This window comes from Schistocerca cancellata, chromosome 5 (assembly GCF_023864275.1).
Source record: "Schistocerca cancellata isolate TAMUIC-IGC-003103 chromosome 5, iqSchCanc2.1, whole genome shotgun sequence".
Lineage (NCBI taxonomy): Eukaryota > Metazoa > Arthropoda > Insecta > Orthoptera > Acrididae > Schistocerca > Schistocerca cancellata.
The window spans coordinates 228,399,502-228,421,449 of NC_064630.1; the positions used below are offsets into that span (position 1 = coordinate 228,399,502).

A 21,948-nucleotide genomic window follows, 5' to 3' on the forward strand; every position below is an offset into this window, starting at 1 on the left:
CTAAGCATGTGTCACAGATCTAGCTTTTATGTCTGTAGAGAAACTAGTAGCATTTAATATTATGTATTCTAATTGTTGCACCATTTAGTATAGTGTAGACACTGGCAGAATATATTTACACTACAACATCTCCTGTAAGACAATCCTCCAAAGTCTATCACAGCTGAAAAACCATGGGTCATGCTGATTGTTATTATTATTATTATTATTATTATTATTATTACTATCATCATCATCATCACCATCATCATCTTTATCAGGCCATACTAACTTTTCCGACTTGGAGATTATGTTTTGTACACCCACATAAATAAAATGACATCAGAAGTATGATGGATATATGTTAGAGAGGGAGGAAGACAAAAAAAGTGGCATTTGATGTTATGGTTAATAGATCTTTAAATATTTACTAAAATTTACAGGAAATTGCTTTATATTATATAGCAGGCTGTTAAAAAAATTTCTTCCAGCAGTAAATGGCTGTGACCCATGGTCGTTTTGTTATTCAGTATCATACAATAATCATCTCTGGTACATGTACTGTAATGGTGAATGTCTCTAATCATTATGCTATTTTCTATATTTTTTTGGATCATGCCTATGAATGTCTTAAGAACATACAAAATATACAATTAGTACATTATATCTAATGAAATACTCCCTGCAGGACTGACTTCAGCTTAGATTGGCAGTTATTCTTATTGATTTTTTCTAAAGCTTAGATAATCACTCTATATAGGTTACAGGTGCCCCACCTCAGATCTCAGTCTCACATTGCATATGTGAACAGATGAGTCCACAGAATATTTATTCATAGTATAGAAATGGTTATTGCACTTTTGATGGTAACTTTTGAATACACATTAAAAGATGTGGAGCAGTGCTTTGTATATTGTACATTGTTCAGGTTTACTAACAAGAAATTTGCTTCAGGTGTTCGCCGAAACCTTGTACCATCTGCAGATTGAAGTCGGTGACAGCACCTGTGACAAAAGAAGCAACAAAGTTGATTCAGAGTGCACTCTGAGGGAAGGATCGGTGAGTTTTGCAACAGTAAAAACAGATTTGAAGAAAATAATGGAAATGGAATGATCTTCACAAATCCATTCTCTGTACTTTGTATTTGTAGCTCTGTAAGGCTGTTGAAACATAATATGAGGGAAGAGAGGAAAGTAACACACAATAATTTTATAGGTTGTTGTTGCTGTTGTTGTGGTCTTAGGTCCAGAGACTGTTTTGATGCATCTCTCCATGCTACTATATCCTGTGCAAGCCTCTTCATCTCTGAATAACTACTGCAACCCACAGCCTTCTGAATCTGCTTAATGTATTCATCTCTTGGTCTCCCTCTATGATTTTTGCCATCCACCCTTCCCTCCAATACTAAACTGGTGATCCCTTGATGCCTCAGAATGTGTCCTACCAGCTGATCCCTTTTTCTAGTCAAGTTGTACCACAAATTCTTCTTCTCCCCAATTCTGTTCAGTGTCTCCTCATTAGTTACATGATCTACCCATCTAATATTCAGCATTCTTCTGTAACACCACATTTTGAAATCTTCTATTCTCTTCTTGTCTAAACTCACTTCCGTGCATGGCTACACTCAACAAATACTTCCAGAAAAGACTTTGTGACACTTAAATCAATACTTGATGTTAACAAATTTCTCTTCTTTAGAAACGCTTTCCTTGTCATAGCCAGTCTACATTTTATATCCACCCTACTTCAACAGTTATCACACATTTTGCTTCCCAAATAGCAAAACTCATTTACTACTTTAAGTATCTCATTTCCTAATCTAATTCCCTCAGCATCACCTGATTTAATTCAACTACATTCCATTATCCTCATTTTGCTTTTGTTGATGTTCATCTTACCTTTTTCATTTCTTACCCCCAGTTCATGTTCTCCTACTACTTTTCCTTCTCTTCCTTTTCCTACTATCAAATTACAGTCCCCCACGACTATTAAATTTTCATCTCCCTTAAATATTCGAATTATTTCTTTTATTGTATGATTCATTTCTTCAGTCTCTTCATCATCTGCAAAGCTAGTTGCCATATAAACCTGTATTACTGTGGTAGGCAAGGGCTTCATGACTATCTTGACTACAATAATGTGTTCACTATGCTGTTCATAGTAGCATACCCATGCTCCTATTTTTTATTCATTATTAAATCTACTCCTGCATTACACTTTATTTTGTATTTATAAGCTGTATTCACCTTACCAGAAGTCTTGTTCCTCCTGCAACCAAACTTCACTAATTCCCACTATACCCATATTTAAGCTATCCATTTCTGTCCTTTTCTAACCTACCTGCCTGTTTAAGGGATCTGACATTCCACATTCCAATCCATAGAAAGCCAGTTTGTTTCTTCTGATAATGATGTCCTCCTGAATAGTCCCTGCCTGGAGATCTGAATGGGGGACTATTTTACCTACAGAATATTTTACCTAATAGGATGCCATCATCATTTAACCATGCAGTAAAGCTGCATGTCCTTGGGAAAAATTACGATTGTAGTTTCCCCTTACTTTCAGCCGTTCACAGTTACAGCACAGCAAGGCCATTTTTGTTGATGTTACAAGGCCAGATCAGTCAATCATCCAGACTGTTATCCCTGAAACTACTGAAAAGACTGCTGCCCCTCTTCAGGAACCACATGTTTGCCTGGCCTCTCACCAGATACCCCTCTCTTGTGGTTGCACCTACGGTACAACCGTCTGTATCACTGACGCACACAAGCCTCCCCACAACGGCATGGTCAGTGGTTCATTGGGGGGGGGGGGGGGGGGGGATTTTATATGTAACAAAACAAAAAAATAACCAAAAACAATCATACATGATCTTACAACTTTTACCTACTTTTCTACATAGCCACCTACATTCTCAATACATTTCTCACATTGTGATACAGTTTCAGTATACCCTGTTCATGGAAGCCCACTTAGTTGAGTATAGCCATCTGCATACTGACAGTTTTTCTTTTTTATCTGTTGCAAAGCATAGCCTAGTCAGGAATTTCTTCATGGGAACAAACAAATGAAAGACCAACAATGCAAGGTTTGGACTATATGGTGTATGCAGGAGCACCTCCCACCCAAATTTGGGAATTTTCTCATGAACAGGAGCAGCAACATGGGAGCAAGCATTGTCATGAAGAATCATTAAAGTTGTGGCGTTTGTCATGAAGGACACAATGCTACTTAACCAAAGTTTTAATGAGGGCTATGGCATTCACAATGGTCCTGTGTTCCGCAAAGTCCACCAATAACACACCATGCATATTCCAGAACACTGTCACAAGAACTTCCCTAGCTGATTGAGTCACTCTGAACTTTTTTTCATACTGGGAACCAGCATGTTTCCACTCCAGAGAGGCCTGCTTGGTTTTAAGCCTGTAGTGGTATGCCCACAACTCATCACCAGTGACGATTCCATTCACAAAGTCATGCCCTTCTACAGCATAATGCGTTAAATGATCTGATGTTGTCAGCATTCACTGGCCCTTGTGGTTAATTTCAATGTGTCATGAACAATATCATACATCATGCCATAGGAAATTTTGCACTCCTGCAACAATGTTCATAACTGCAGGTGCCTCACTTTCAAAATTGCTGCCTCAGTGGCACCAGCATTCTGTGGGATTGCAGCTGTTCAGTCCACCTGGAGTGTGGTGAATCACTGATGTTCATATGGCCCTCTTGGAAGAATGCACACCACATGACCCATACAGCCATTGCCAACAATGAAACTTATATCCCTGTGCATTTCACACAGTTTATGCACTTTAGCCCACAAATATTGAACTACACAACAAGTTCATGACAGTAATGTGCAAGCCATTTTTTCATAGTTCAGGCTCCTCTTGCTGGATCTACACATGAAAACAAACTACCCTATGTAGTACAAACTTCAGACTATATCACTGCGAAATTTCAACATTCCAGCTGCCATACCAGGGGAGAAAAAAATTGTTGTGCATTACTTTCCGCTCCCGTGTATATCATCAACAAATGAGCAATCTGATACAAACATTTTTATTAAATTCTTGTGCCAACTTATATTAACATAGCAACACTTCACCCTTATGTAATGTTAATTGAATAATCTTGCTTTAAGGGGAAATTAATAGGTAAAAATTTACAAACAGTTCATTGAATGTATGTTGGGATGCAGTGGGAACAAAAGTTATTAAGGAAGACACCATTTCATTAATATCCATTTTTATACATGAAGTCTCATACTCATTAGTTAGCAACTTATTTATGCCTTGCATACATTTCGTGACTGGTATCTGTGCCTCTGCATCTTCTTTGAGACTGCATTGTGGGTCGGAGGATGGTATTCAATTATCGTCAGCCATTACAGTGCCTTCCATGTCCACCAGCAGTGTATGTTGGCCCCACATAATGCCACCCCAAAACAGCAAGGAACCACCACCTTCCTGCACTCACTGGACAGTGAGTCTAAGGTGTTCAGCCTGACTGAGTTGCCTGCAAACACGTCTCTGATGACTGTCTGGTTGAAGGCATATGTGACACTCACTGATGAAGAGAACATGATGCCAATCCTGAGCAGTCCATTTGGCATGTTGCTGGGCCCATCTGCACCACACTGCATTGTGTCATGGCTGCAAAGATGGACCTTGCCATGGATGTCGGGAGTGAGGTTGCGCATCATGCAGCCTATTGCGCACAGTTTGAGTCATAACACAATGTCCTGTGGCTGCACAAAAAGCATTATTCAACATGGTGGCATTGCTGGCAGGGTTCCTCCAAGCCATAACCCATAGGTAGTGGCCATCTACTGCAGTAGTAGCCCATGGGTGGCCCGAGAGAGGCATGTCATCGACAGTTCCTGCCTCTCTGTAACTCCTCCATGTCCGAACAACATCGCATTGGTTCAATCCGAGACACCTGGACACCCCTTGTTGAGAGGCCTTCCTGTCACAAAGTAACAAAGCGGACACAATCAAACTGCGGTATTGACTGTCTAGCTATGGCTGAACTACAGACAACATGGGCCGTGTACCTCCTTCCTGGTGGAATGACTGGAACTGACTGGCTGTTGGATCTCCTCCATCTAATAGGTGCTGCTCATGCATGGTTGTTGACGTATTTGGGTGAGTTTAGTGACATCTCTGAACAGCCAAAGGGACTGTGTCTGTGAAACAATATCCACAGTCAACGTCTATCTTCAAGAGTTCTGGCAACCAGGGTGATGCAAAATTTTTTTTTATGTGTTTATAAAGAATGATAAATACCACATCAGAACCACTTCCTCTGTTTGGCAACATACACTACTGGTCATTAAAATTGCTACACCAAGAAGAAATGCAGATGATAAACGGATATTCATTGGACAAATATATTATACTAGAACTGACATGTGATTACATTTTCATGCAATTTGGGTGCATAGATCCTGGGAAATAAGTACCCAGAACAACCACCTTTGGCCCTAATAATGGCCTTGATACACCTGGGCATTGAGTCAAACAGAGCTTGGATGGTGTGTACAGGTACAGCCGCCCATGCAGCTTCAACACAATACCACAGTTCATCAAGAGTAGTGACTGGCGTATTGTGACGAGCCAGTTGCCCAACCACCATTGACCAGAGGTTTTCAATTGGTGAGACATCTGGAGAATGTGCTGGCCAGGGCAGCAGTCGAACATTTTCTGTATCCAGAAAGGCCTGTACAGGACCTGCAACATGCAGTCGTGCATTATCCTGCTGAAATGTAGGGTTTCGTAGGGATCGAATGAAGGGTAGAACCATGGGTCGTAACACATCCAAAATGTAACATCCACCATTCAAAGTGCCGTCAATGCGAACAAGAGGTGACCGAGACGAGTAACCAATGGCACAATGGCACCCCATACCATCATGCTGGGTGATACGCCAGTATGGCGATGACGAATACACGCTTCCAATGTGCGTTCACCACGATGTCACCAAACACGGATGTGATGATCATGATGCTGTAAACAGAACCTGGATTCATCCGAAAAAATGACATTTTGCCATTCATGCACCCAGGTTCGTCGTTGAGTACACCATCGCAGGCGCTCCTGTCTGTGATGCAGCATCAAGGGTAACCGCAGCCATGGTCTCCAAGCTGATAGTCCATGCTGCTGCAAACATCATCGAACTGTTCGTGCAGATGGTTGTTGTCTTGCAAACATCCCCATCTGTTGGTTCAGGGATCGAGATGTGGCTGCACAACCTGTTACAGCCATGCGGATAAGATGCCTGTCAACTCGACTGCTAGTGATACGAGGCCATTGGAATCCAGCATGGCATTCCGTATTACCCTTCTGAACCTACCGATTCCATATTCTGCTAACAGTCATTGGATCTTGACCAACGCGAGCAGCAATGTCGCGATGCAATAAACCGCGATCACGATAGGCTACAATCTGACCTTTATCAAAGTCAGAAATGTGATGGTATGCATTTCTCCACCTTACACGAGGCATCACAACAACGTTTCACTAGGCAACGCCAGTCAACTGCTGTTTGTGTATGAGAAATGAGTTGGAAACTTTCCTCATGTCAGCATGTTGTAGGTATCACCACCGGCGCCAACCTTGTGTGAATGCTCTGAAAAGCTAATCATTTGCATATCACAGCATCTTCTTCCTGTCGGTTAAATTTTGCATCTGTAGCACATCATCTTCGTGATGTAGCAATTTTAATGGCCAGTAGTCTACAAAATGGAAGTAATGTAAACTGTCACAGTATACTGCAGGACACAAGCCCAAATATACACCAATGTGAGGCCCCTTCCACATTAGCATCATATTTTAGCAGCCACATAAAACCTATTTACAGCTTCATTTTCATTGTTATTTTTTCTTGTTTTTATCATTTCAGAGTAACCAAGTCTGCACTGTAAATGTATGGGACAGGCTATGGCTAAATAAGCGAGAGGTTACACAAGTAGACTGCTCTGCAAAGTCAGCGAGAAGGAGACAAGTGAGTACTGATAAATCTAGACAAGAGGAGTAAGTTAGGGATAAACTTGAATGATGTATTTGACTGAATGCAGTTACATTAATTTAATGCTAAATTTAGGTCCTTAATTAATATGTGAAAACAATATCTCATTGATGTGTTATATTCTTAAGAGTCAGTTTCTATACTGATCAAACAAATCATATGAAAGGGATAAACTTGAATGATGTATTTGACTGAATGCAGTTACATTAATTTAATGCTAAATTTAGGTCCTTAATTAATATGTGAAAACAATATCTCATTGATGTGTTATATTCTTAAGAGTCAGTTTCTATACTGATCAAACAAATCATATGAAACACGCAGTATATGGAGAAAGTTTGACCCCCAGTTTTTTTCAGAAAGCTTTCTCATTGTTAATTCAATAAGTAATGTATATCTTATTCTTTCTGCTGATAAGCCTATGGCATCACCCATTTTATGAACTTTTAGTCATTAGTCAATAAATGCCTTAATGTAGACTTCGTTGTTTTCTCCCCCCCCCCCCCCCCCTACCTCCTCCCTCCCATTTCTGGTTGCAGCTTCAAGTGGATAATCATGGTAAGAACTTAAGAACTCATAATTTTGTATTCTGCTGCTTATTTTTTCTTCTTCTTATTCCATGCAACAGTTTTTCTCTGGGAGGGTCATGGTGTGGGACCATTTTGATAGTAATAAAATTGTTGACGTTATCTTATTCTCAATTGTCAATGTGTCATCTTCCTATGAATTTATAGAAGCATGCTTGCAGTGGAGAGAGTTTTGGGTCATCCATTGTAAATGTGAATGTCATTGTTTTTGGTAGTTATGTACTTCATTTGTCATTAAGTTCCCTATTGAAATCATCACTCCCCAATTTATCACTGAAGTCTCATTTCTGATGTCTCTATCCCTTCTCTTATTTCTTTGCTTTAATTCCCACATCTTCCTTCCTTAAAAGACAATTGATTGTATGCATCTGATTTTTGCAGATATCTGCAAGGGCTTGTTAATGCATTCATTAAATTTGTAGTATTTTTAAACAATGTTTTCATGTCCATGTTAGGTCTGTTAAAATATATTGCAACCAAAATAGAGTTACCAATTGATTTAGTCCCTTATTAAACACTTTGTATTTGCTATTTGTAGCCATTGATTTTCATTTGCAGCAAAATGTTTTGATGTTATATATCACCAGTATTTTATTCATTTTTGTTACTTTTATTTGTTTGTAAGAATCTGGTTCATGTTGAGGTCAAACAATAACAATAGTCTTCCCATTTCTTAAGTGTTGAAAATGAAGGAGAAACTTGTTATACACAGATGTCTAAAATTGTTATATATTCCCACAGAGACAATCTTATAATTTTTTATTATATAATTCAACCTGGTGTCATGTGAGAGGTAACATTACTGGTCTTGACTTCTTACCAAGTCATTTTCAGATGAGCTGTTTAAAAAGAAAGAAAAGGGGGATAGCAAAATACTACGGAACTAAATTACAAGAAAAACAAAATTCTGTACACAACTATACTTATTTCAACGCATAACACAGTAACTCGTCAATTTAACAAACGCGGAGAGGCAGTTACAATGGAAACATATCTGTGCTCTAATTGTTAGAATTGAAGGCTACAGTCAGCTACATAATAATATGAAGTTGGTCACTCTTTAATCACAGACATAAAGTAAAAAATATTCTCAAAACAAAATATAGTTTTGGAGAAACCGTTCTTAAAGTGAAAACCACAAAAAATTTCTTAACTGCTGATTTAGATAAACTAGGTCAGCACTAGAAGCAGGGTAGATGAAGTCAATCTACAGAAACAAGTTGTGAGAAGCAAACTACTAGCTGGTGCTCACTGCTGTATACTAAACTACCCAAATGAAACAACTTTCATATCAAACCACTGTTAGACAAGTTCATGCTGACTAAAAAAAAAAAAAAAAAAAAAAAAAAAAAGAAGAGAGACACGTTGCCAGGTAAGAAAATTCTTTGAAAAGTTGTTGTTATGGAAATCACATTAATTGTGTAAAACTTTTGTGGGTACTTTTCAAAATCATTTTTTTTTTTACATCATTACCGATATGAAGCTCTGCAAGTGCATCCAAATGGCATTCTTTAAGAACATAGACAGGTATTGAGATGTTTATCAATGTGTGCCACTTTGTCTGCATTTTGAAAGTGTTTTATTATTTCCTTTGTTTACATTGTGAGCACATCTCTGTTCAGTTGCCAGTTTCTATGTTATGTATTGAAATGCATATTGTTGCCTATAGAAGTTAGATTTGCAATTTAGTTTCCTAATATTTTAATATCCTGTTTTTCCTTCTTTTTTAAACACAGTGTCTGATGACAACTTGATAATACTTGTCTGACATGATTGTTTGGTGTTACAATTCTCCATCTGAATGAAAATCATAACATGACTGTTGAAAGGCTGATAAATAAAAATATTCCAGCAAGAAAACTAACAGCTGACTTGTGTTAATGTTAAAGATCAACTGTCAACCAAAATCAAGAATTCATTGACATGTGCACCATTCTTGTGCTGGATTGAGAGTTTTTCACCTGGTCCTCATATTGAGTATTTCTATGTAAATAGATACTTGTGATGATGGAAAGTACTTAATGGAATATAAGTAGTTTAAGGAGAAAAGGTAACAACTCACAGAATAGTGGAGGCACTAAGTCATTCATAGCCACATGAACAAGTTCTCAGACTTGTTTGTATACCTATTGATGACTCAGCACCTCCACTATTCAGTGCGTTGTTGTCTTTACTACTTAAATTATAAATGAATACCTAATGTTCAGTGGGTGCAAAAGTGAAGAGACAGCTCAACAAATCAGTGCAAGATTTCTATAATTAATTTTTTACACTTTAATAGCCACCATAATAGTCTGAATTACATAACATTACTTAACAATATTTTTGGTTTGCTTTTGAGATAATCCTTTACTTTGTATAGTTCAGACTAACTATCTGATTTTTGCAGTTAGTTGTTAAATTTTATTGTGAATGAAAATCAACATTTGTAGTGATCTATATATGTTCCTAATTGTATGTGAATTATTCTCTTAGACAATTCCAGGGGGCCTTGCAGATGCAGACGTGAGTGAAGAAGGTGTAAGGAAAGCTGCAGAATTTGCCCTCACTGAAATTGACAAGAGATCAAACTCAGCCTACAAGCAGACACTAGTTCAGATTCTGAATGCCCAGAAGCAGGTGAGAACATAAAAGTTTGATATGTTCCTCAAATATCTGGCAGTATATCTGTAGCACTGAAGCTAATGCTCTATCACAGCTGAGATTAAAATTTTAATTCACTGGAAGGAAGAGTACTGAGTATAGGAACTGCATTACTACTAAATGATGTTCTAATTGCTTCACCATGTGGTATAGCATAAATGCTGGTAGACTATTTTTACTGTACAACTTCTCATGTAGGACAAGACTTCACAACAGAGTAAACGTAGGCATTTATTGACCACATGCCTCAGACACAAAAGAAGGAAGAAAGTTTATATTGTAGCATCTAGTTGGCAATGGTCATTAGAGACAGAATACAGGCTCAGATTAAGCAAGAACGGGGAAGAAAATTGTCTATGCCCTTGTGAAAGAATTATCTCAGCATTAGCCTGGAGCAATTTAGGGGAATTTTGGGATACCTTAATCTGGATGGCCGGATGGGGATTTGGACTGCTGTCCTCCCAAATGTGAGTCCAGTGTGCTGACCACTGCACCACCTTGCTCAGTACCACAAATCCAGTGACAGAACACTCCAAGGAAATAATCAAAGAAGGTTATATTTAAATTTCCTTGTCATGTTGTAGAGAGAGATTGCAATGTAACAGCTATAGATGAAGTGATTAGGTTTAATGATTAATGAAAACCACATCAGCTATATTGTTCAACATTTATTATCTTGCAACCACCTGTTTTGTTCTTAGAATATCTTCAGGTTGCCAGTTTTACTCCTGTCCATTGAACTACAGGGGTTGCTTGTTTTCCCTTCTCAGGCAGACAAGAAATTATCTTGATCATTTTGAGCGCTACAGCTGAATCGAAAAACCATATCTGCTTGCCTGATAATGGTTGGGTACACACCCTCTTCTGTGGTAGTAGAACCACATATTTCCACTTGTTGTTTTGGTGATATGGAGTGGAGTCATACTGATGCACCCAACACTCATCTATAGTGATAAAGGAGGTAATGAGGTCACCTGAATTGGCTTGAGACAGCTGCAACATTCTTCCTTTCTTGAATGGCTGTGTGCACCAAGGAACTCAGTGGGTGGTGACCTTCGAACATATTCAGAATTCCACGCAGGATTTTAGGGATATTAGATTTTCAAAACTGACCTAGGAATGATTTTTCACTTTTTGCACTATTTCCTTGAGTGTGATATGCTGGTCTTTGAGCAGCAGAGGCCTTACTTTTTTCTCCTGGATCTCCTCAGGGAGACGGCCTGCCACTTCATTCATCATCATTCAGATCTGTTGCATCTCAATAGATGTATCTGGACCAATGAATTAACTATGTCATGAGAGTACATTGTTGCCATTACATCTGTACCAACTCAGCAAGGATTTTTGCAGTCTTGTTCCCCTTTGAACACAGAGGATGAATTAACACAAAATACTCTAGGCCTATTTTATCAATGGATTCTCTCTCTCTCTCTCTCTCTCTCTCTCTCTCTCTCTCTTTATCTATCTATCTATCTACCTACCTCTCTGTCTCTCCCCCCTTAAAAAATTAAAACTTTGACTAGGTACCCATTACAAAAAATTCACTCATTTTTTTAACATCATAAAAACTACCTTATGTACCATATGCTGTGTACTCTGACTCGAGTGGTGCTTACCCATCTCCCTGGGACAAGTAGGTTTCTTGTGAGAAAATGTTATAAGTTCAAATTAGTTTAATTCTTTCATGTTACTTAATGAATGCTGTTATTCTTCGCATTTTATGAATTTTGACAGTTTTGCACTGCAATTTGCTATTAAAAATTGAAAATTATTGCACTTTGGTTATAAATTTGGCATTTTCAGGCCTTAGGATTTCAGAATATTTTCCATTTTTCTTATGCTATCTACTCATACAACCCAAGTTCTCTATTCCTACACAGCTGGAGGTCAGCATAATGGCTTTATTGTCAAGTCATTTCATACCATCATAATCCAGACTGCTGACTTCTTCATTGTATTCCGTTGGTTTCGCCTTGCATTCTTTACCGAATACGTATATTCAGAAGATGCCTAAAGCAGTTCTTCCTCATGCTTACCTTTCTCCATTTTCAGTATGTGCAACAAAACAATTTATGAAAAATAGTCATCAAAGTATAATTCATAGCCTGAAGAAGATAGTCTCTTACAGAGAATTAGAAGGACACACAAGGCAAGATGGGTGTGATGTCTTTCAATAACGTTGTTTCCATATGGAAATAAAGTATCAATATTTTTCCCCACAAAACTAGCCTTAATTGCCCAAGAGTAAAGCTTTTGTACATATTGTTTCACATTAAGTTCCACATGAAATCAAATCATTTGTTTCTCAATACAAGATTTGCTTCCCAAATGGGATTGTAGGCTGATTTTCATAACTGAATTGAATATTGGTGCAGTACTGAAACACATCTTGACAACTGACTGGTCATTCCAAACTGTTTACCAACTGTAAATTACTTCTCATATGGGGGAAAGAATCGTTTGTTAAATATATGTATGAAAGATGTTGATCCTGCCCAATTTGAGCCCAGTTTTTCCTACTCATGGATGAAATAACACATAGTGAAATTTTTTTGCGAATCAAAATGGTTTACAGCAGGGTGTTATGAACAGAATGAGTATGTTTAAGTGCCTAGGGAGTTTAGTGGAGGAAGAAAAAATGTTCATGATGAACAGAAGAGTGAAAGATCTGTTTTGACTGAAGAGTTGGTGCAAAAGATGAGGAAACTGTTCATGAAGACCGCCGATTGACAGTAGATGATAATTCTGTGATGTGTCCACAACTCTCCAGAACTCTCTTATACAAGACACCCAGAGAAACACTGGGATACTGGAAACTGTATGCAAGGTGAGTCCCAAAACAGTTGACAGAACATCACAAGAAAAATTGGGTCACTAGTGCCTGTGGGTTTCTTGAGCGATGTGAATGGGAAGGAGAGAATTTTCTGATCTCTGTTGTGATTGGAGATGAAATGTTGGTGGCTTATTACATGCCTGAGCCAAAAATAGTTGACACAGTGGTGACACACCAATCCCCCATCAGCCGAAAAATTCAAAACCAAATTTTGCACAAAAAATCAGGACCTCAGTATTTTGGGACCAAACAGGCATAATTTTGGTTGAATTTCTGCCTCAGGAGGAACCATCAATGCACAACAACATTGTGAGACCCTAAAAACTCATAAGAAGCATTCAAAACAAAACAAAGGCAATGCTGATGAGAGGAGTATGCTTGTTACATCACAATGTCTGTCCTCACACAGCCTTAGCCAACAATGCACTCTTGCACTCATTTGATTGCGCAGGGTGTGTGTGATCTGGGACAACTGGGAGATTTGGGAAAAACTCAGGAATTTTTTCATCCGGGAGAAAATCGAGAAAAATCCGGAAATTTTTTAGAATTCTGGGAATTTTTCATTGTTTTAGTTTTCAGTTAATTTTTTGTAATTTTTACTGGTAAGAACTGATAATCTAACAAAGGATAGTACTGTATCCTGCTACTGCAGAATAATACTGCAGCAATAAAACATGAACTTGAGAAAAAAAAAATGAAAATAAAACTTAAATTGCAAAGGAAATGTGCCATATACAATAACAAAACACAGTGCTCGTACAAGCATCTGCCAACAGCAAAATGTGTCAAAGGCTTTAAGGAGACTATGGAATGCTTCATAACAACAAAACAACAAATTACCTCCGATGAGTGTGACATCACAACTGTTTGCATTTATGAGCCAGCTCATGTGCATGCGCTGTTGAGTCGATGAGTAGTACCTCTCCCACTTCTGTCTACAGAAATATGGGTTGTTATCTGTGTAAGCATTCGCAGCAAGCAGCTAGATGCAATTGGGAAAAATTTTACTCCCGCACCCAACCTGACAGATTCATGCATGCAAATCATATTCTTGAGGAAAAAAACCTTGTTTCACAAAGTGTCTAGCATCTATCGCATGTTGCTCTATCGATTACTCATATGATTTTGAAACGCATCCCTGTTGGTTTTTGAACACATTCTAAGATGATTTCTGAATGAATCATAAGTTTATTTTTGAATGTGTGCATAGTGTACGTGATGTCTATGTGAGGGGAATCCTCATCGTGTCTAGAAATAAACTTTCCTGCATGCAAAAGGGAAAGGGGCTATATGAGCCGAGTGGAGTAAAGCCGAACAGGTGAATGCCAATTGCTGTTTGATTATATGATTGATTAGGTTTGCGAACGACCAGCATTGTTGTAATTAATATTTAGTGAATTAAAATACATTCACATAATTATGGCCGGTTAAAGTATGTTATTAGTTTCAGATTTTATTTTATTTCCACCTTTCTGACAGTCAAGCATTAATTGCGTTGCAGAACAATGAAGTTATTTTTGTCGGTTTGCTTAAGAAATTTGGCTTTTATTAATCTTTCCCCCTGAGGTAGTCAATGTTTTTGAAACTAAGTGTTTAATTCCACACTATTGGCTAATTTCAACTGCACGCTGCATTTCAAGTGCATGTTTTCATCTTCTAGCACACATAGTAGCATTATGCCATAATAAAGAACCAAACATGAGACAATACAGTACTGGTACTCCAAGAAAATTTACATCCACAGTGAAAAGCTTAATATCAGGTTGAGGCCTACTTCATTGGGAATCTGGACATACGAATGTGCACTTTAAGTATGTAATTTAAAATTGCACATTTTACTATGGTTCACGAAATTCCAATGCATTTGGAGTACACTCTGATGTCTTGTTTCTTTTATGACATAATGTAAGATCTTTTAATGTTTTACATGTATGAACATATGGGCTTCCTGCATCATTGTAGCTGAGCAAGTGTGGTGGCGACTGTTATCTGGCGCTCTCTGACAACTACTGGAATGAACCTGTCCCTAACATGTTGTGGGAAAATATTGCGAATGGTGATTTGAAAAGCATCACTTTAAAAGTAAATTTCCTTTTATGCAAGTTGGACTATGTGCGAATGTACAATGAATTTCTTAAATCACAGAGCATTTGACTCTCATTTAAAAGTCAACTCTTTGGTGACGAGCCATTTAGAGGAATTTTGAACCCACAAAATCATACTTCTATGTCGTTATTATGAGTAAATTGATGTAGTACTATGGGATGCCCTCTCTCCCCTCTGGTAACTAATCTATTTGTGGAAAACTTTGAGCACAAGTCACTGGATTTAGCTAAAAATTTTGCTGGTACATTTATGTGATATATCCTAAAGTGTAACAAGCACAAAAAAGATCAACATTATATAAGAAAGATTAGCTTTTCTAGTAGCAACAGTATGTATATTAACTTAAAACATTAACTTTTCCTGTTTGTGTATTTGCACTACTTAACAGTGAGGTTGCTATTGGCTGAGTACATCACGTGTCCTATGGTCTGAATATCCACTGTCATCAGCTGGCGAGATCACATTACATGGGTTATGACTGGCTTACAAAGCACATCGCAATCTCAATTTCAATGATTCTGAAAGTAACATAAGGTGTTTGGTGGAATTCAAATTTATACTTTTGTAATATGAAAATATGCAGCATACATGTTGCTGCCCATGAAAGATCTTTACAAAACATGTTTTTTTTCCCTGAGTTTTGTTTTCTAAAGAGCTGGGAAATTCCACGCCCATGTATAAAAACATAACCATTCAAGGGATTGACAAGTTTTACAATTCTGAGGGAAAATCCACTGTCATTTAACATGGAAAAAGTGTGTTTTCACCCGGGAGAAACTGTATTTTTAACCAGGAAATCTGGGAAAAATCGGGGATTTTTTCTTCCTTGTCCGTATATACACCCTGTTGCACGTTTTGAAGCAGCCCCTCGCCCATATTCTCCTGATTTGGCGCCTTCAGATTATCATCTTTAACCTCTGTGAAGGAACACATGAGTGATATCAAATTTTCATTCAAAGGGGGCAGTAACAGGTTCTGAAGTGGGGGGAAGGAGATGAAGGGAGAGTTCTTTGAGGAGGACATGGAGAAGCTCATGCAACAGCTCACCAATTGCATTGAATGGGATGGCAGTTTTGTAGAAAAATAGTCAATAAGTGTGTCAACAATATTCTGCGTTTTTTCTTCAAATACACTTTTTCAAGTATATCAGTATCTTGAATTTCTTTTTTAAATACACTTCTGGAAAAAAGGAGGAGGAAGAAGAAGAAGATGAAGAAGAAGAATCTAGTACACTTACTTTCTGAATATGCCTTGTATTATCCTAATATACCTGGTGCAGAAGTATGAAACTGGAATTTCCATATAACTGGTGCTAGCTGTCACTGTAGGGCCCGTGAGACCATGTCTGCAGTGACATCTGCTTCTTGTAACGGCTGATGACGAATGTCAGCACACAGTAACCCAAGTTCCATTCATCAATACCTATTTCAAACCCATAAACATGCCAAGTTTTGTACCTATGAACTATGATTTGCAGACAGCATTGGTTTTCTGTTATCATTTGAAGAAAACTGCTGCATAATGGCGTTGAATACTTGTCAAAGCTTTTGGCAAATGTGCTCTTGGGAAAACACAGTGCTTTGAGAGGTTCAAAAAATTTTAAAGTGACTATTTTGACAGGAGAAACAACAAGCTTGGCAAACCACCAAAAATGCTTGAAGACAATGAATTGCAAGGCCCAACTGGATGAAGATGATACTCAAACTGAACAGGGACTCACAAAGGAATTGAATGTGATGCAGAAAGCCATTTCTCTTTGGTGTAAAGCTATAAAAAAGGTGCAGAAAGTGGGAAAATGGGTTCTGCATGAACTGAATGATAGACAGCACGCAAATAGAAAGACCACTTGTGAAATACTGCTCGCCAGATATAAAAGGAAGTTGTTTCCCCATTGAATAGTGACAGGTGATGAAAAATGAATATATTTTGACAATCCTAATCATTGTAAGTCATGATTGAATCCAGGCAAACCATTGATATCCACTGAAGGACCAAATCACTTTGAAAAGAAGACAATGCTCTGTGTTTGGTGGCTTCAGAAGGGTGTCATGTATTACGAGCTGCTAAAACCTGGTGAAACTGCTAACACTGATTGCTACCAACACCAAGTGATCAATTTAACTTGAGCATTACATCAAAAACTATCAGAATATGGAAAAAGGCAGCACGGTCATATTTCTCCATGATCACACACCATCACACACAGCAAAATGGGTCAGGGAAAAGATTGAGGGGTTTAGTTGGAAAATACTAGGGCATGTGGCTTATTCTCCAGACTTGGCTCTGTCCATTTATCAGGTTTGGATCACTGGGATATTCTCTCACTGAGCAATGCTTCAGTTCATATGAAAATGTACAAAAATGGCTCAAGAGTGGCATTCACTGCCTGCAAGAGAGGTGAGAAAAATGTATAAATAGCAATGGAGATTATTTTGAATAAAGTATTGTTTAACTGTTTCAAATAACAGATGTGTACCTATAGGAACCAAATTCCAGTTCCATACTTCTACACTTGGCACATTGACTGACAAAAAAAGTGAAGCATCCAGAAGCGGAAGAGGGGAAAAAAAAAAATGAAAATTCACAAGTTGAGAGGCTATGTCATGTTATTACAGTGACTGCAAAACTGAGTCCAATTTATAAAGAATTTGGCACCATGAGCCCACCGATCCATATTTTGTTGCAGCCCTCTGGCCTGAATGCATTCACTGTTTTGGTTGGTAAGAATGTCATAAAGCCTTTGTATCCTCTTCTGAGGCTATCCAGCCCTCAACTGTTGTGACCGATTCATTATATCCTGGCTTTGGGGCGGAGTTGACATTTGAGCTGGTCCCACATGTCTTTCATCAAGGACAGATCTGGGGATTTTGCTTGCCATCAGTGCACTTCATTATACTGTCCCATGAGAGGTAACACTTGAGGATGTCTGTGGTGTACTGTGCTGCTGTCAAACTTCCCTCATTCATTACCACCTGTGACTTCATGTCATACCTGATGGCTCCCCACACCATAACACAAGGAGAAACACCACTACATCTCTCCAAAACATTACAAGGATAGGACCTCTCCCAAGATTGCCACCATTCTCACTGATGATAATCATTCAGGGTAGCACGGAACCATGATTCTTTGGTATACACAATGCTACACTGTTTATCAGCAGTCCCATACTCCCTGCAACACCACTCTAAATGAGGTCATTTATGGTCTGGTTTTAGTGGCAGCCATTTCAGCTGTTGATAGCCTCCAACTAATGGTGCAGGATGATACTTAATGTTGCAGCCCAGGTGTGAAGGAGATACAGGTGCTCAGTGCACAATACAGTGATACTCCCTTGTGGTGGTCAGAAGCTGTTGACCTTGACGACAAGTATGCCTGCTCTCAAATTCTCATGCAATCCAACATCAGGCCACTGTCACACGTGAATGCACCAAAAACCTGGAAATTGCACAATCTGACCACCCAGCCAAACGGAGACACAAAATGATGCCCCATATAATTCTCTTTCAGACAAGTACTTAGCATCTCCCTGATCTTCACAGTCGTCACTCAACACCTGACTCAGTTAATACTTCCAATATACCCTTGCCTGTTACAGGGATTTACAGTCCTAATCATTTACATACCCTCCAATCGTGTGTAGGTTTATGGAGTTGTACTGACATCCAGCCACATCTTCTGGGTGTTTCATTTCTTTGTGGGACAGTGTATTCTCATGTGTGGTGGTTTTCATAGCATGTTTTGCTAAATGGCGGCCAAATAAACTTTTTACTTCATCACAAGTCATAGTATTGAATCACCTGATGTTTGTTTGCGTTTTGTTTTTATGAATACCATATTTATTTGAAGTTTCAGTAATAAGTTAATATAATTCATCTGGTATGTACCACATGACACACTTGTCAGGATCAATATCAGAGGTTTCCTGCTGAGTTGTATGCTGTATCTGAAGAAGTAATAAGGAAGTGGTGTTGCCTGGCTTTTTTCTGTAAGCTGATATGCTGTGCCAAGATTTACTCTCTTACTTCATGATCATCATGTTCAACTTTTGTCATGTCTGGATAATTCTTCAACACACATGACACAAACCTAAAGTGGCTCTCATAGTCTCAGTGTTGTATGTTTCATCTTAATCGCCGGACAGATAATTCTAGTAGCTTCAGTATCATGTCTGCATTGCTAGGATCACTTCTGTGAGGGGAAGGGCCTATAGTGTGAATGAATTATGATAAATTTAGTCTTCTTTCAAGAAATTTTATAGAAAATTGCATTGTAACTACAATCAAGCTATATTTTGTTGTTGTAGTGGTCTTCAGTCCTGAGACTGGTTTGATGCAGCTCTCCATGCTACTCTATCCTGTGCAAGCTTCTTCATCTCCCAGTACCTACTGCAGCCTACATCCTTCTGAATCTGCTTAGTGTATTCATCTCTTGGTCTCCCTCTATGATTTTTACTCTCCATACTGCCCTCTAGTACTAAACTGGTGATCCCTTGATGCCTCAGAACATGTCCTACCAACCGATCCCTTCTTCTAGTCAAGTTGTGCCACAAACTCATCTTGACCCCAATTCTAATCAATACCCCATCATTAGTTATGTGATCTACCCATCTAATCTTCAACATTCTTCTGTAGCACCACATTTCGAAAGCTTCTATTCTCTTCTTGTCCAAACTAGTTATTGTCCATGTTTCACTTCCATACATGGCTACACTCCATACAAATACTTTCAGAAACGACTTCCTGACACTTAAATCTATACTTGATGTTAACAAATTTCTCTTCTTCAGAGACGCTTTCCTTGCCATTGCCAGTCTACATTTTATATCCTCTCTACTTCGACCATCATCAGTTATTTTGCTCCCCAAATAGCAAAACTCCTTTACTGCTTTAAGTGTCTCATTTCCTAATCTAATTCCCTCAGCATCACCCGACTTAATTCGACTACATTCCATTATCCTCGTTTTGCTTTTGTTGATGTTCATCTTAAACCCACCTTTCAAGACACTGTCCATTCCGTTCAAATGCTCTTCCTAGTCCTTTGCTGTCTCTGACAGAATTACAATGTCATCGGTGAACCTCAAAGTTTTTATTTCTTCTCCATGGATTTTAATACCTACTCCAAACTTTTCTTTTGTTTCCTTTACTGCTTGCTCAATATACAGATTGAATAGCATCGGGGAGAGGCTACAACCCTGTCTCACTCCCTTCCCAACCACTGCTTCCCTTTCATGTCCCTCGACTCTTATAACTGCCATCTGATTTCTGTACAAATTGTAAATAGCCTTCGCTCCCTGTATTTTACCCCTGCTGCCTTCAGAATTTGAAAGAGAGTATTCCAGTCAACATTGTCAAAAGATTTCTCTAAGTCTACAAATGCTAGAAACGTAGGTTTGCCTTTCCTTAATCTTTCTTCTAAGATAAGTCATAGGGTCAGTATTGCCTCACGTGTTCCAACATGTCTACGGAATCCAAACTGATCTTCCCTGAGGTCGGCTTCTATCAGTTTTTCCATTCGTCTGTACAGAATTCACGTTAGTATTTTGCAGCTGTGACTTATTAAACTGATAGTTCGTTAATTTTCACATCTGTCAACACCTGCTTTCTTTGGGATTGGAATTATTATATTCTTCTTGAAGTCTGAGGGAATTTCGCCTGTCTCATACATCTTGCTCACCAGATGGTAGAGTTTTGTCAGGACTGGCTCTCCCAAGGCTGTCAGTAGTTCTAATGGAATGTCGTCTACTCCCAGGGCCTTGTTTCGACTTAGGTCTCTCAGTGCTCTGTCAAACTATTCACGCAGTTACATATCTCCCATTTCATCTTCATCTACCTCCTCTTCCATTTCAGTAATATTGTCCTCAAGAACATCGCCCCTGTATAGACCCTCTATATGCTCCCTCCACCTTCCTGCTTTCCCTTCTTTGCTTAGAACTGGGTTTCCATCTGAGCTCTTGATATTCATACAAGTGGTTCTCTTTTCTCCAAAGGTTTCTTTAATTTTCCTGTAGGCAGTATCTATCTTACTCCTCATGAGATAAGCCTCTACATCCTTACATTTGTCCTCTAGCCATCCCTGCTTAGCCATTTTGCGCTTCCTGTCGATCTCATTTTTGAGACATTTGTATTCCTTTTTGCCTGCTTCACTTACTGCATTTTTGTATTTTCTCCTTTCATCAATTAAATTCAGTATCTCTTCTGTTCCCCAAGGATTTCTACTAGCCCTCATCTTTTTACCTACTTGATCCTCAGCTGCCTTCACTATTTCATTCCTCAAAGCTACCCATTCTTCTTCTACTGTATTTCTTTCCCCCATTCCTGTCAATTGTTCCCTTATGCTCTCCCTGAAATTCTGTATAACCTCTGGTTCTTTCAGTTTATCCAGATCCCATCTCCTTAAATTCCCACCTTTTTGCAGTTTCTTCAGTTTTACTCTACAGTTCATAACCAATAGATTGTGGTCAGAGTCCATATCTGCCCCTGGAAATGTCTTACAATTTAAAATCTAGTTCCTAAATCTCTGTCTTACAATTATATAATCTATCTGAAACCTTTTAGTATCTCCAGGGTTCTTCCATGTATACAATCTTCTTTCATGATTCTTGAACCAAGTGTTAGCTATGGTTAAGTTATGCTCTGTGCAAAATTCTATCAGGCGGCTTTCTCTTTCATTTCTTAGACCCAATCCATATTCACCTACTACATTTCCTTCTCTTCCTTTTCCTACTGTCAAATTCCAGTCACCCATGACTATTAAATTTTCGTCTCC

At 38.5% G+C, this 21,948-nt stretch overlaps 2 protein-coding genes across 16 annotated transcripts in view; both read left to right on the top strand.

Moving 5' to 3' along the window:
• LOC126188844 (uncharacterized) overlaps positions 1–21,948 on the top strand; it is a 2,133,693-nt gene that overhangs the window by 1,432,759 nt on the left and 678,986 nt on the right. The gene's annotated exons all lie outside the window — the stretch shown is intronic.
• Positions 1–21,948, top strand: part of LOC126188847 (uncharacterized) — a 102,267-nt gene that overhangs the window by 63,708 nt on the left and 16,611 nt on the right. For both annotated transcript variants that reach the window (XM_049930489.1, XM_049930490.1), the window contains 3 exons: positions 934–1,038; positions 6,886–6,987; positions 10,074–10,217. In XM_049930489.1, coding sequence (XP_049786446.1) covers positions 934–1,038; positions 6,886–6,987; positions 10,074–10,217 — 351 coding nt within the window. The remainder of the gene's footprint in view (positions 1–933; positions 1,039–6,885; positions 6,988–10,073; positions 10,218–21,948) is intronic.